We start from the raw sequence: 14,058 nt of genomic DNA on the forward strand, positions 1-14,058 counted from the left end.
ATTCACTTTCATAGAGATCAGACCTTGGAATCGCCCATCTTCGTAGTGCTTAGGCGTGGCCAAATGCTAATTCTGCGCATCTGCACTCGTGTAATTAAAACAATAAATGCTGATGTGTGCATGTGGACGTTTCTAGGCAGGTATGTTATTTATATAAAATGCAGTATGTGCGTGTGTGAATGCATGCATAAATTTATCTGTATACATAATTATATACAGATACATGTACATATAATTATATATACACACACAAATGTGTATATATGTATATATTTACGTATTTCTCTATATGTATACATATATATGTACATGATACTTTTCATTCACTTTCACGTAGATCAAACCTTGGAGGCATACATCTCTGTACTGCGTGGGCGTGGCCAAAGCACACCTGGAGTATATAACCTCGATAATAACGGATGGGCCAGTAGAAGCGTTTCTCGCATCTATCTGCTCGTGTCATCATGGCTCTTACGTTGGTAGGTTGTAGCAATACTGGCATCTAGAGCTGTCTTCACTGTACTATCTGAAGAAATTGGTCTTTACGAAATGTTTATTTTATTTTAATGTTAATCTTTTCTTTCCAGTTGGTCGTTCTGGTATGCGCCGGAGTCGTTCTAGGCTCCGTCCATCCCCCAGCATATGGCCGTCACCCACAGCCAGCTTACGGTCATCATGCGCCTGCTTACGGTCATCAGGCACCTGCTTACAGCCACAAGCATACCTATGAGCACGGTTACTGCGACCCAACTGTTGCCCCAGCATGCGCTGCTAACTCTACTCTCTCCTACTGCTTGGAAGACACTGAGTATCCTGAGTACGAGATTAAGGCTGCCATCACTGCCGATCACCTGTTCGCCAAGAAGTACGCTGACGTGGCCGACCAGTCTGCTGATGACCTGGTAGACATGCTTACCAAGGATCAGGAGGAGGCCTTCGACTACTCTTACTACACTGGAGCCTCCACTGGGGACTCTCCCTACGATGTCACCCACTGGGCTGGTCCTGAGGGTTATATCTGTCCCTCCGAAGTGGTATATGCCATGCCCAAACGTGCCCAGAATGTGGACGGCAAGTGGCGCGTCATTGTGAACGACGTTCATTATTACAGCCAAACTGCCCGTCTCGAAACTTGTCTGTTCCCAGAGGCTGCTTGCCGCGCCCTTGCTCCTTGCTACCAGAGCCACTGCACCCAAAAGTCAGTGTACCACCGACTTCTCTCCTACGACCCATGTGACCCCTACAAGGGGCTTTTCATCGACATTTTCAAGATGCCCTCTGCCTGCTCCTGTCACCTTCCCGCCTAACAAGCCACCATAACACTCCTCAACACCAATGAACTACCGAAAATTCCTATTACCCCTTACGTGACTGGAGAACTGCTTTCTTCACGTACTACTAGTCATGCCAGGAACCGCCGGGACGCTCCCGTCTCTGCTCTCTCTCTCTCTTCAATTTCCTCTTTAATTTACCCATGTAGAAGGTAGATGCGAGAAATCCATATTTTTAATAAATAAATCATTGTTGAGCTTATTACATGCTTTGTAACTCCTTGGCACAAAAATTATACATATAAAAAGAACTAAAGATTCTGCATTCGTAACATTTCGATTGGCAAAAGTGAGGTCTCCCTTGCTAATTCCAGGTTCCCCACCTAGTGAAGGTGATGACCATAGTAATAATGATTGAAATACCAAAGCAATGCAAATAACAACAGTAAAAACAACAGTAAATTTATAACAACAATGATTGTAACATTAATAATGATATTGATAATAACCATAACACTGATCATGGAGATAATAACAGCAAAGATGACATATTCTAAAGGTAACGATAAAGATAAAATAATGGTCATTACATTATCAGGAAAATACTGCAACTGATACGAACAATCATAAAAATAATAATGATCATAAAAGTAATAATAGTAAGTATAATGATCATAGTATAATAAGAATGATAGTAATAGTAATAAGAAGGCAATAAGTAAAAAAGAAAAATAAATAAAGAAAAAGAATACAATAAAAAAAAATAAAAAAAATGATAAAGACAACAATCATAATTCCAGTATTTAAACTGGTAGTGGGGATAAGGATGATAATGATAATAGTAAGAACATCATGATAATGCTTGTGATAATGATAATGAGAACAATACTGATGATTCAAAATATATATGATAAAAATAATTATAATGATAATGCTAAGACTGAGTTCTTTCTCTGTTTAAAAGACGACCTAGGATTTTGCCTTTTATGGGAATATGGCACGTAAATAAAAACTTTTATAAGAGAAATTGGTTTATTAAGTTATTACTATTATTACTGTTATTTTTTTTTTAAATATTGGGCGTATAGGAATAAGTGCTGAGGGGTACAGGAACCTCGCCTTGTCTTGCCAGGGTTAGGTCTGCCCTCGTATGGGTAGTGTGGAACGTGTGGAGCACCTTCTTCGCCACCTCATAATAGCAGCAACAGTATATAACAGTAATAATGATAATAATAACAGCAATATAATCGCAATTATAATAAGACCAATAATGACAATGATAACAATAATGATAAATCAAATGATGGCAATAATGTGGATAATAGTAGCACAACAAATATGGTAATTTAGGAACAACGTAAATTGCATTGATATTCTTAATAATAACAATAGTTATAGGAATAATAGTAAAAAAAACATACAATCTTTAAAAATATACAGCAACCCTTTTGTTAATTAGAATATAGAGCATAAATAAATATATGTATATATGCATATATATATATATATATATATATATATATATATAGCTTAATATAGGCTGCATATATGTATTACACACATATATATATGCATAAAACACATGAATATATATGTAAATATAAATATTACATAATATATATCATATATATATGTGCAACTATATATATATATATATATATATAAATATATAAACTGATTAATAAATGATTTGATCAATAGATAAATATACATGCACATACATATATGCTTACATACACATATATACATATATAAGTATATATATAGATAAATATATGACATATATGGGTACATATATATGTATATATATATATAAATGCATATATGTATGTATATATAATGGATATATATGTATATATATGTATTTGTACACATATGTATAGACATTTATATACACACACTCATACATATGCATGTGTGTGTTTGTGTCTGCATGTGAGGATACAAGATATAATTTGGGCATATGTATGAGTGAATATATGCAAAGGTTTACTGTGTAATACATATATAGTAAAAATAAGGACATGCACTTACGGGACCCATGAATGAAGGCTGAATTACTTTCGCTTTTCGAAGGCGTTATAGGGGTGTACGGTGTGGGGGTTAGGGGAGGTAATGTTCCCTACATAAAGGAGGTTCTTCATCATAGTCGCTACAGTTCGAACGAGCCGAGAGCTGAAAGTGCAAGCATGGCTTTACGATACTTGGTGAGTTCCTGTTATCTTCTGTCTAGAGAAAAAACTATATAGGATGATGCAGTTTATAATTTTTCGTACATACAGGAAAACAGTTAACATATATGTATATATGTGCAAACGATATATATATATATATATATATGCATGAACATTTGAATAAGTATTCATCTGTAAATATCCAGTTATATGTGTATTTGTGTATGTATATATTCACATATAGAAACATGCATACATATGCATGTATATACATATTTACATATATATATGTAAATTTATACACATATATTTATAGATACATAAACATAAGCACACACACAAATAACTAACAATACTTATTCACATACATATTTTGTGTTGCAGGTTTCGCTGTATTTGGCGGTCGTAGTTGTGGCCGATCAAAGCTCACACGTCAGCATCAGTCTCGGCGGTGCTCCTGCTGTCAGCCATCACAGCTCCTCTCACCACGCACGTCCTTCATACCACCATCAACCTACCTACCACACACAGCCCTCATACCATCCACAACCTTCCTACCACCCTGCTCCCGCTTATCATCCACAGCCTTCCTATGAGCATGAACACGAGCCTGCTGTGCCAGAATGTGCTGCCAATACAACCAAAGTATGGTGCCTCGAAGACGACCATTATCCTACCTACGAGATCAAACATGCAGCCGAGTATCACTACGAGAAGCTCCTTTCCCTCTATGCTGACGTAGCCGACCTCAACACTGAACTGTCAGTGGACCGACCAAATACCTTGGATGAGGAAACTTACTTGTGCCCATCAGAAACCGCTTACGTCAGGCCCCTTCGTGCACAGAACAGCGAGGGAAAATGGCGTGCCGTTGTAAACAATATCGATGTCCATTATCAGACTCTCACTCAGACAACACGCATCGAAGAGTGTCTCACTTCCGCCGATGCATGTCCTCTGGTGCCTGAGTGCTACGAGTCCAAGTGTCTGCAGAAGTCCATCTACCACCGCTTCCTTGTCTACAACCCCTATGATCAGTACTTCCCCTTCGCCATCGAGACATTCAAGCTTCCCGCCAGCTGTGCTTGTCTGTTGGGTGCCTACACCATCGATCATTAGTCACCAAACACCTAATCTTAAGCCATAGGGGGAGGGGGGGGGTGTGAACTTAATATGAATTTAACAATATTTTATCATATTTAATGCCCAGGGAATAAGGCATACCATTCATAGAAAGTCGTTAAGTACGTGAAGAAAGCAGTTTTCTAGCCACCTTTTGATCATAATATCTACAGAAATTATACAAATGACATCTAAATCCCCCTCTTTTGTGAAGAATGAAAATAAATATAATTTTTCGAATTAGATATTTACATATTTTCCTTTTGATAACTTGAATATTTCTAAGTTATATATGTTTTGCATGTTTATGTATATGTATGTATATATGTGTATGTATGTATATGTATATATACATATATACATATATAACCTTAGACGCATACATATACAAACACAAACATGTATATCGTTATGTATATACATACAAATTCTAATATAAGCATAGTCTATACATACAGTATGTATACGAATGTACACATATATGTATGTATATAAGGATATATACGTATGTATGTTTGCATATACATATATGTATATATATTTACAGACACACACACACACACACATATATGTATATATCTCTCTCTATCTAGAAAGTATATATGTGTATACATGCAGATAAGTATATGGTAAATACATATGGTACGTACGCATACATAACGATGTAATATATATAATACGTATATGTATATTCACGTATACACACGCAGATACCTAAATGCACATTTATGTATTTGTGAATGCATGTGTATACAATATATAAATAAAAAATAAATCCATGTAGATAGTAAACACAATCCATGACAGTGATGATGGACGGGGATAATGTAAAGGAACATGATTATGTGATTGTGCATAATAATCAATATGACAGTTATAATTACAGGAATAATAATGATAATGAATATGTCAATAATGATAATAGTAACTTAATGACAATAGTAATAATGATAATAATAAAATCGCAGTTCTGATAACAATGGTGATAGTCCTGAAAAGGATACTACTGTTATTACCAATAACAATAATCTATGTAATAATATTGACAACAATAAAACTTATATTATCATCATGATTATCATTATTACAATGACGTTGGTCATCCTTATTAGTGATATCAATGATTGTGATAAAATTAGAAATCAGTGCTAATAGATGTAAAAATAGTTGTAACTATTGGGTAATTCTATATGTATATATATATATATATTCAACCTAAGCACTGTCAGGGAAATCAGAATATTTTCGGCAAACATATTACATATACATGCGGAAAGGTGGCAAGAGCAAGACAATTTTTTTTCTTCAAGCATATATAATCATCGTTTTTTTGTTTTCTCATCAACGAAGTCACGTAAGCGACTGACATGTTCTCTTTTGTGTCCTTCCCAAATCACAGTACTCATGACCTTTGATGTCTAGCACATTCATTTCTTCTAATCATTAACCATTCTGTACTTTGGGCGGTCTGTCCAGATGGAATGTTGACTACTGGCATAGAGACGAGCGGCGGTTGTCTCTGTCTATATGAAGTAAAATTAACCGCATAATAGCTGGATTACCCTTAAGAGCATGGCGAAACAGCTCGCTCATTCTTGTGGGCAAGGCGACCATAAGGGTTGACGCGGCCTAGGCGCCTTCACTATCTCCGTTAATAGTAAGGTTGTGGAATAGAACCATTTCCCTCAATAGCTGAAATGTGACACCACCACTGTGCGGCTCAATAATTGGTGAAATGTATGAATATTAACTAAAGCAACATAGTACATGACTAATAGATGCATATACACATGCACATATATGTGTATGTATGTATGTGATTGTGTATGTATATGTATGTGGTGAAAGTGAATCAAGAGCATTATATGTTTAATTTTATATCTAGTTTTACGAATTTACACCTGTGCCTGTACCTGTACATGTATGCAAACATATATATGTGTGTATGTGTACAGTATGTGAAACTGTATGTATACATGTGTAAGTATATGAATGTATATATGAACATATATATACATATGTACATATATACATTCTTATTTCTCTGTGTGTATACATATAGGTGTATGATACTTTTCATTCACTTTCATAGAGATCAGACCTTGGAATCGCTCATCTTCGTAGTGCTTAGGCGTGGCCAAATGCTAATTCTGCGCATCTGCACTCGTGCAAATAAAACAATAAATGCTGATGTGTGAATGTGGACGTTTCTAGGCAGGTATGTTATTTATATAAAATGCAGTATGTGCGTGTGTGAATGCATGCATACATTTATCTGTATACATAATTATATACAGATACATGTACATATAATTATATATATACACACAAATGTGTATATATGTATATATTTACGAATTTCTCTATATGTAAACATATATATGTACATGATACTTTTCATTCACTTTCACGTAGATCAAACCTTGGAGGCATGCATCTCTGTACTGCGTGGGCGTGGCCAAAGCACACCTGGAGTATATAAGCTCGATAATAACGGATGGGCAACAGTAGAAGCGTTTCTCGCATCTATCTGCTCGTGTCATCATGGCTCTTACGTTGGTAGGTTGTGGCAATACTGGGAATCTAGAGCTGTCTTCACTGTACTATCTGAAGAGTTTGGTCATTACGAAATGTTTATTTTATTTTAATGTTAATCTTTGCTTTCCAGTCGGTCGTTCTGGTATGCGCCGGAGTCGTTCTGGGCTCCGTCCATCCTCCAGCATATGGCCATCACCCACAGCCCGCTTATGGTCATCATGCGCCTGCTTACGGTCACCATGCACCTGCCTACGGCCACCAACATGCCCACGGTTACTGCGACCCTACTGTTTCCCCAACATGCGCTGCCAATTCCACTCTCTCCTACTGCTTGGAAGACGCTGAGTATCCTGAGTACGAGATCAAGGCTGCCATCACTGCCGATCACCTGTTCGCCAAGAAGTACGCTGACGTCGCCGACCAGTCTGCTGATGACCTGGTAGACATGCTTACCAAGGACCAGGAGGAGGCCTTCGACTACTCTTACTACACTGGGGCCTCCACTGGGGACTCTCCCTACGATGCCACTCACTGGGCTGGTCCTGAGGGTTACATCTGTCCCTCCGAAGTGGTATATGCCATGCCCAAACGTGCCCAGAATGTGGAAGGCAAGTGGCGCGTCATTGTGAACGACGTTCACTATTATAGCCAGACTGCACGCCTCGAGACTTGTCTGTTCCCAGAGGCTGCTTGCCGCGCCCTTGCTCCTTGCTACCAGAGCCACTGCACCCAGAAGTCAGTGTACCACCGACTCCTCTCCTACGATCCATGTGACCCCTACAAGGGCCTCTTTATCGACATCTACAAGATGCCATCTGCCTGCTCCTGTCACCTTCCCGCCTAACACGCCAAAACAATGCTCCTCAATGAATCACCTTTTTACTCACTAACACTCCACGGCTACAGAACCACATGCAATTCCTGTTAGCCTTTAAAGCGGAGAACACCCCTCGTGACTGGAGAACTGCTTTCTTTACGTACTACCACATAGAATAAGTAATAACAATAATAATAAAAAAAGCATACACACACACAACGCATGCATATATATATGTATATATATATGTAAATATATATATATATAATATATATATATATATATATAGGTTGCATATATGTATTGTATATACATATATACATAATCCGCATAAATATTTATATATGTAAATATATATGTATATTATATATTTCATAGATATGTATGTATATAAATGTACATATATATGTATATATAGATGTACATATATAGGTATATATAAATGTTTATATATATACATATATGTAAATATATATATGATATATATATATATATATATATATATATATATATCATAGATATGTATGTGCAGTATAACCATATATAAAAAGATAAAATAATAAATATCTATGTACACACGTATACACACACACACACACACACATATATATAGGTACATAATATATGTATATAGAAATGTACATATATATGTATATATATACACATTCATATATGTATACATAGGTATATACAGTCATATACACTTAGACACACACACGTGTGTGTGTTTGTGTGTGTATGCTTTCATATACAGTTGTGTGTGCATATATTATATCACTTGGGCGTATGTGCGTATGGCTGAGTGCATATGTGCAAATGTTTACTGTGCGAATGATACATATACAATAAAAACAATCTAGAAACAAGGATATGTACTCATGGGACCCATGGATGAAGGCTGAATTACTTACGCCTTTCGAATACGCTATGGGGTGTATCGGATGAGGGGGGGGGGGGGGGTGAGGGTGGTAATGTTCCCTACTTAAAGGAGGTCCTTCATCATGGTCGCTACAGTTCGAACGCGACGAGAGCTGAGAGTGCAAGGATGGCTTTACGATACTTGGTGAGTTCATGTTATCTTTTGTCTAGAGAAAATTCTATTGAGGATGGTGCACTTTGTCATCTTCACGTTTGTAGATAGAGGAAAAACAGTAAATACATATATTTGTATATGTGCAAATTACATATATATATATATATATATATATATATATATATGCATGTAAATTTTGATGTATATATACATATGATGTATATACAATTATCTGTATACATATACATATATTTATATATTTACTTATATATAAATATATATCCATAATTACATGTATATATATACAGATATATATATACACACACAAACATATGCACACGCACAAATGACAAATGCTTATTCATGTATATATTTTTTCCCCATGAGTCCGTGTTTGTGAATGTATATATAACTTTGTAAATATATGCATCTTAATATTTATCTAGCTAGCCATGTATATAAGGCTATGTGTATAAACATGCACATGCACACATATAAATATGCGCGTGTAAATGTGGACGCGTATATGTATGCACACGATATACCACCTATAACAGACTCTAGGTTCATCAATATGCACGCATCTTACCATATTTTGTGTTGCAGGTTTCGCTGTCTTTGGCGGTCGCAGTTCTGGCCGACCAGACCTCACACGTCAGCATCAGTCTCGGCGGTGCTCCTGCTGTCAGCCATCACAGTTCCTCTCACCACGCACGCCCTTCATACCACCATCAACCTACGTACCACACGCAGCCCTCATACCATCCACAACCTTCCTACCACCCTGCTCCCGCTTATCACCCACAGCCTTCCTATGAGCATGAACACGAGCCTGCTGTGCCAGAATGTGCTGCCAACACAACCAAATTCATGGTGCCTCGAAGACGACCATTATCCCACCTACGAGATCAAACACGCAGCCGAGTATCACTACGAGAAGCTTTTCTCCCTCTATGCTGACGTAGCCGACCTCAACACCGAACTGTCTGTGGACCGACCAAATACCTTGGATGAGGAAACTTACTTGTGCCCATCAGAGACCGCTTACGTCAGGCCCCTTCGTGCACAGAACACCGAGGGAAAATGGCGTGTCGTTGTAAACAATATCGATGTCCATTATCAGACTCTCACTCAGACAACACGCATCGAAGAGTGTCTCACTTCCGCCGATGCATGTCCTCTGGTGCCTGAGTGCTACGAGTCCAAGTGTCTGCAGAAGTCCATCTACCACCGCTTCCTTGTCTACAACCCCTATGATCAGTACTTCCCCTTCGCCATCGAGACATTCAAGCTTCCCGCCAGCTGTGCTTGTCTGTTGGGTGCCTACACCATCGATCATTAGTCACCAAACACCTAATCTTAAGCCATATTGAGGGGGGGGGGGGTTGAACTTAATATGAATTCAACAATATTTTATCATATTTAATGCCCAGGGAAGAAGGCATACCGTTCATAGAAAGTCGTTAAGTACGTGAAGAAAGCAGTTTTCTAGCCACCTTTTGATCATAATATCTACAGAATTGATACAAATGACATCTAAATCCCCCTCCTTTGTGAAGAATGAAAATAAATATAATTTTTCGAATTAGATATTTACATATTTTCCTTTTGATAACTTGAATATTTCTAAGTTATATAGTTTTTGCATGTTTATGTATATGTATGTATATATGTATGTAGTATGTATATATATATATACATATATAACCTTAGACGCATACATATACACAAACACAAACATATATATATATATGTATATGGTTATGCATATACATACAAATTCTTATATAAATATGGTTTATACATACAGTCTACGAATGTACACATATATGTATGTATGTAGGGATATATACGTATGTATATTTGCATAAACATATATGTATATATATTCACACACATATGGATAAATATATGATATATGTATAAGCATCTCTCTCTCTCTCTAGAAAGTATATATGTGTATACATGCATATAAGTATATGGTAAATATATATGGTGTATACATGCATATAAGTATATGGTAAATATATATGGTATATACACATACATAACTATGTGTATGTATATATAGTATAAATATCTGTATATATATAATTCGTATATGTATATTCACGCACACACACAGATACATAAATGCACATTTATGTATGTGTTAATGTATGTGTGTATACACTATATATATATATATATATATATATATATATATATATATAATAAATCAATGTTCATAGTAGACACAGTCCATGGCAGTGGTGATGAACGCTGATAATGTAAAGGAACATGATTATGTTATAATGCATAATAATCATTATGACAGTTATTTATTACAGTAATGATAATGATAATGAATATGTCAATAATGATAATAGTAACTTAATGATGATAATAATAATGATAATAAAATCGCAGTTCTGATAACAATGGTCCTGAAAATGATACTACTTTTATTACCAATAACGATAATCTATGTAATAATATTGACAATAATGCTTATATTATCATCATAATTATTATTATTACAAAGCCTATGGTCATCCTTATTAGTGATATCAATGATTGTGATAAAATGAGAAAGCAGTGCTAATTGATGTAAAAATAGTTGTTGCTATTGGGTAAATCTATATATATATATTTTCAATTTAAGCACTGTCGGGAAAATCAAAATATTTTCGGCAAACATATAATACATAATGTATTGAGTGGTGTTATTCAATAAGGAACATTGTGATGGCGTGTCATGCGGAAAGGTGGCAATAGCAAGACGATTTTTTTTTCTTCAAGCATATGTAATCATCGTTTTTTTTCTCATCAACGGAGTCACGTAAGCGACTGACATGTTCTCTTTTGTGTCCTTTCCAAATCACTGTACTCATGACCTTTGATGTCTAGCACATCCAATTCTTCTAATCATCAACCATTCTGTACTTTGGCCGGTCAGTCCAGAAGGAATGTTGACTACTGGCGTAGCGACGAGCGGCAGTTGTCTCTGTCTATATGAAGTAAAATTAACCGCATAATAGCTCGATTACCCTTAAGAGCATGGCAAAACAGCTCGCTCATTCTTGTGGGCAAGGCGACCATAAGGGTTGACGCGGCTTAGGCGCCTTCACTATCTCCGTTAATAGTAAGGTTGTGGAATAGAACCATTTCCCTCAATAGCTGAAATGTGACACCACCACTCAATAATTGCGGCTCAATAATTGGTGAAATGTATGAATATTAACTAAATCAACATAGAACATGACTAATAGATGCATATATACATGCACATATATGTGTATGTATGTATGTGATTGTGTATGTATATGTCTGTGGTGAAAGTGAATCAAGATTATTATATGTTTAATTTGATATCTAGTTTTACGAATTTTCACCTGTGCCTGTACCTGTACATGTATGCAAACATATATATGTGTGTATGTGTACAGTATATGAGACTGTATGTATACATGTGTAAATATATGAATGTATATATGAACATATATATACATATGTACATATATACGTACCTATTTCTCTGTGTGTATACATATAGCTGTATGATACTTTTCATTCACTTTCATAGAGATCAGACCTTGGAATCGCTCATCTTCGTAGTGCGTAGGCGTGGCCAAAAGCTAATTCTGCGCATCTGCACTCGTGTAAATAAAACAATAAATGCTGATGTGTGTATGTGGACGTTTCTAGGCAGGTATGTTATTTATATAAAATGCAGTATGTGCGTGTGTGAATGCATGGATAAATTTATCTGTATACATAATTATATACAGATACATGTACATATAATTATATATATACACACACATGTGTATATATGTATATATTTACGTATTTCTCTATATGTATACATATATATGTACATGATACTTTTCATTCACTTTCACGTAGATCAAACCTTGGAGGCATGCATCTCTGTACTGCGTGGGCGTGGCCATAGCACACCTGGAGTATATAAGCTCGATAATAACGGATGGGCCAGTAGAAGCGTTTCTCGCATCTATCTGCTCGTGTCATCATGGCTCTTACGTTGGTAGGTTGTAGCAATACTGGCATCTAGAGCTGTCTTCTCTGTACTATCTGAAGAAATTGGTCTTTACGAAATGTTTATTTTATTTTAATGTTAATCTTTTCTTTCCAGTTGGTCGTTCTGGTATGCGCCGGATTCGTTCTAGGCTCCGTCCATCCTCCAGCATATGGCCGTCACCCACAGCCAGCTTACGGTCATCATGCGTCTGCTTACGGTCATCAGGCACCTGCTTACGGCCACAAGCATACCTATGAGCACGGTTACTGCGACCCAACTGTTGCCCCCGCATGCGCTGCTAACTCTACTCTCTCCTACTGCTTGGAAGACACTGAGTATCCTGAGTACGAGATCAAGGCTGCCATCACTGCCGATCACCTGTTCGCCAAGAAGTACGCTGACGTGGCCGACCAGTCTGCTGATGACCTGGTAGACATGCTTACCAAGGATCAGGAGGAGGCCTTCGACTACTCTTACTACACTGGAGCCTCCACTGGGGACTCTCCCTACGATGCCACTCACTGGGCTGGTCCTGAGGGTTATATCTGTCCCTCCGAAGTGGTATATGCCATGCCCAAACGTGCCCAGAATGTGGACGGCAAGTGGCGCGTCATTGTGAACGACGTTCATTATTACAGCCAAACTGCCCGTCTCGAAACTTGTCTGTTCCCAGAGGCTGCTTGCCGCGCCCTTGCTCCTTGCTACCAGAGCCACTGCACCCAAAAGTCAGTTTACCACCGACTTCTCTCCTACGACCCATGTGACCCCTACAAGGGTCTTTTCATCGACATTTTCAAGATGCCCTCTGCCTGCTCCTGTCACCTTCCCGCCTAACAAGCCACCACAACACTCCTCAACACCAATGAACTACCGAAAATTCCTATCACCCCTTACGTGACTGGAGAACTGCTTTCTTCACGTACTACTAGTCATGCCAGGAACCGCCGGGACGCTCCCGTCCCTGCTCTCTCTCTCTCTTCAATTTCCTCTTTAATTTACCAATGTAGAAGGTAGATGCGAGAAATCCATATTTTTAATAAATAAATCATTGTTGAGCTTATTACATGCTTTGTAACTCC

General features: G+C 37.2%; 4 protein-coding genes and 1 pseudogene across 4 annotated transcripts; all 5 read left to right on the top strand.

The window, feature by feature from the left end:
- The first annotated feature begins 566 nt into the window (after positions 1–566).
- LOC125027784 (protein spaetzle 3-like) lies at positions 567–1,307 on the top strand. Its single transcript, XM_047616922.1, has one exon. It carries the CDS (start codon positions 567–569, stop codon positions 1,305–1,307), a length of 741 nt encoding a protein of 246 aa, XP_047472878.1.
- Positions 1,308–1,814: 507 nt separating this feature from the next.
- LOC125027785 (neurotrophin 1-like) lies at positions 1,815–4,564 on the top strand. Its single transcript, XM_047616923.1, has 3 exons — positions 1,815–1,830; positions 3,348–3,478; positions 3,818–4,564. Exons 1-3 carry the CDS (start codon positions 1,815–1,817, stop codon positions 4,562–4,564), a joined length of 894 nt encoding a protein of 297 aa, XP_047472879.1.
- Positions 4,565–7,214: 2,650 nt separating this feature from the next.
- Positions 7,215–7,949, top strand: LOC125027786 (protein spaetzle 3-like). The gene has a single exon (XM_047616924.1). It carries the CDS (start codon positions 7,215–7,217, stop codon positions 7,947–7,949), a length of 735 nt encoding a protein of 244 aa, XP_047472880.1.
- A 1,018-nt stretch (positions 7,950–8,967) lies between these two features.
- Positions 8,968–10,297, top strand: LOC125027787 (annotated as a pseudogene).
- A 2,775-nt stretch (positions 10,298–13,072) lies between these two features.
- On the top strand, positions 13,073–13,813 carry LOC125027788 (protein spaetzle 3-like). Its single transcript, XM_047616925.1, has one exon. It carries the CDS (start codon positions 13,073–13,075, stop codon positions 13,811–13,813), a length of 741 nt encoding a protein of 246 aa, XP_047472881.1.
- Positions 13,814–14,058: the final 245 nt, after the last annotated feature.

This window comes from Penaeus chinensis, chromosome 8 (assembly GCF_019202785.1).
Source record: "Penaeus chinensis breed Huanghai No. 1 chromosome 8, ASM1920278v2, whole genome shotgun sequence".
Classification (NCBI taxonomy): domain Eukaryota; kingdom Metazoa; phylum Arthropoda; class Malacostraca; order Decapoda; family Penaeidae; genus Penaeus; species Penaeus chinensis.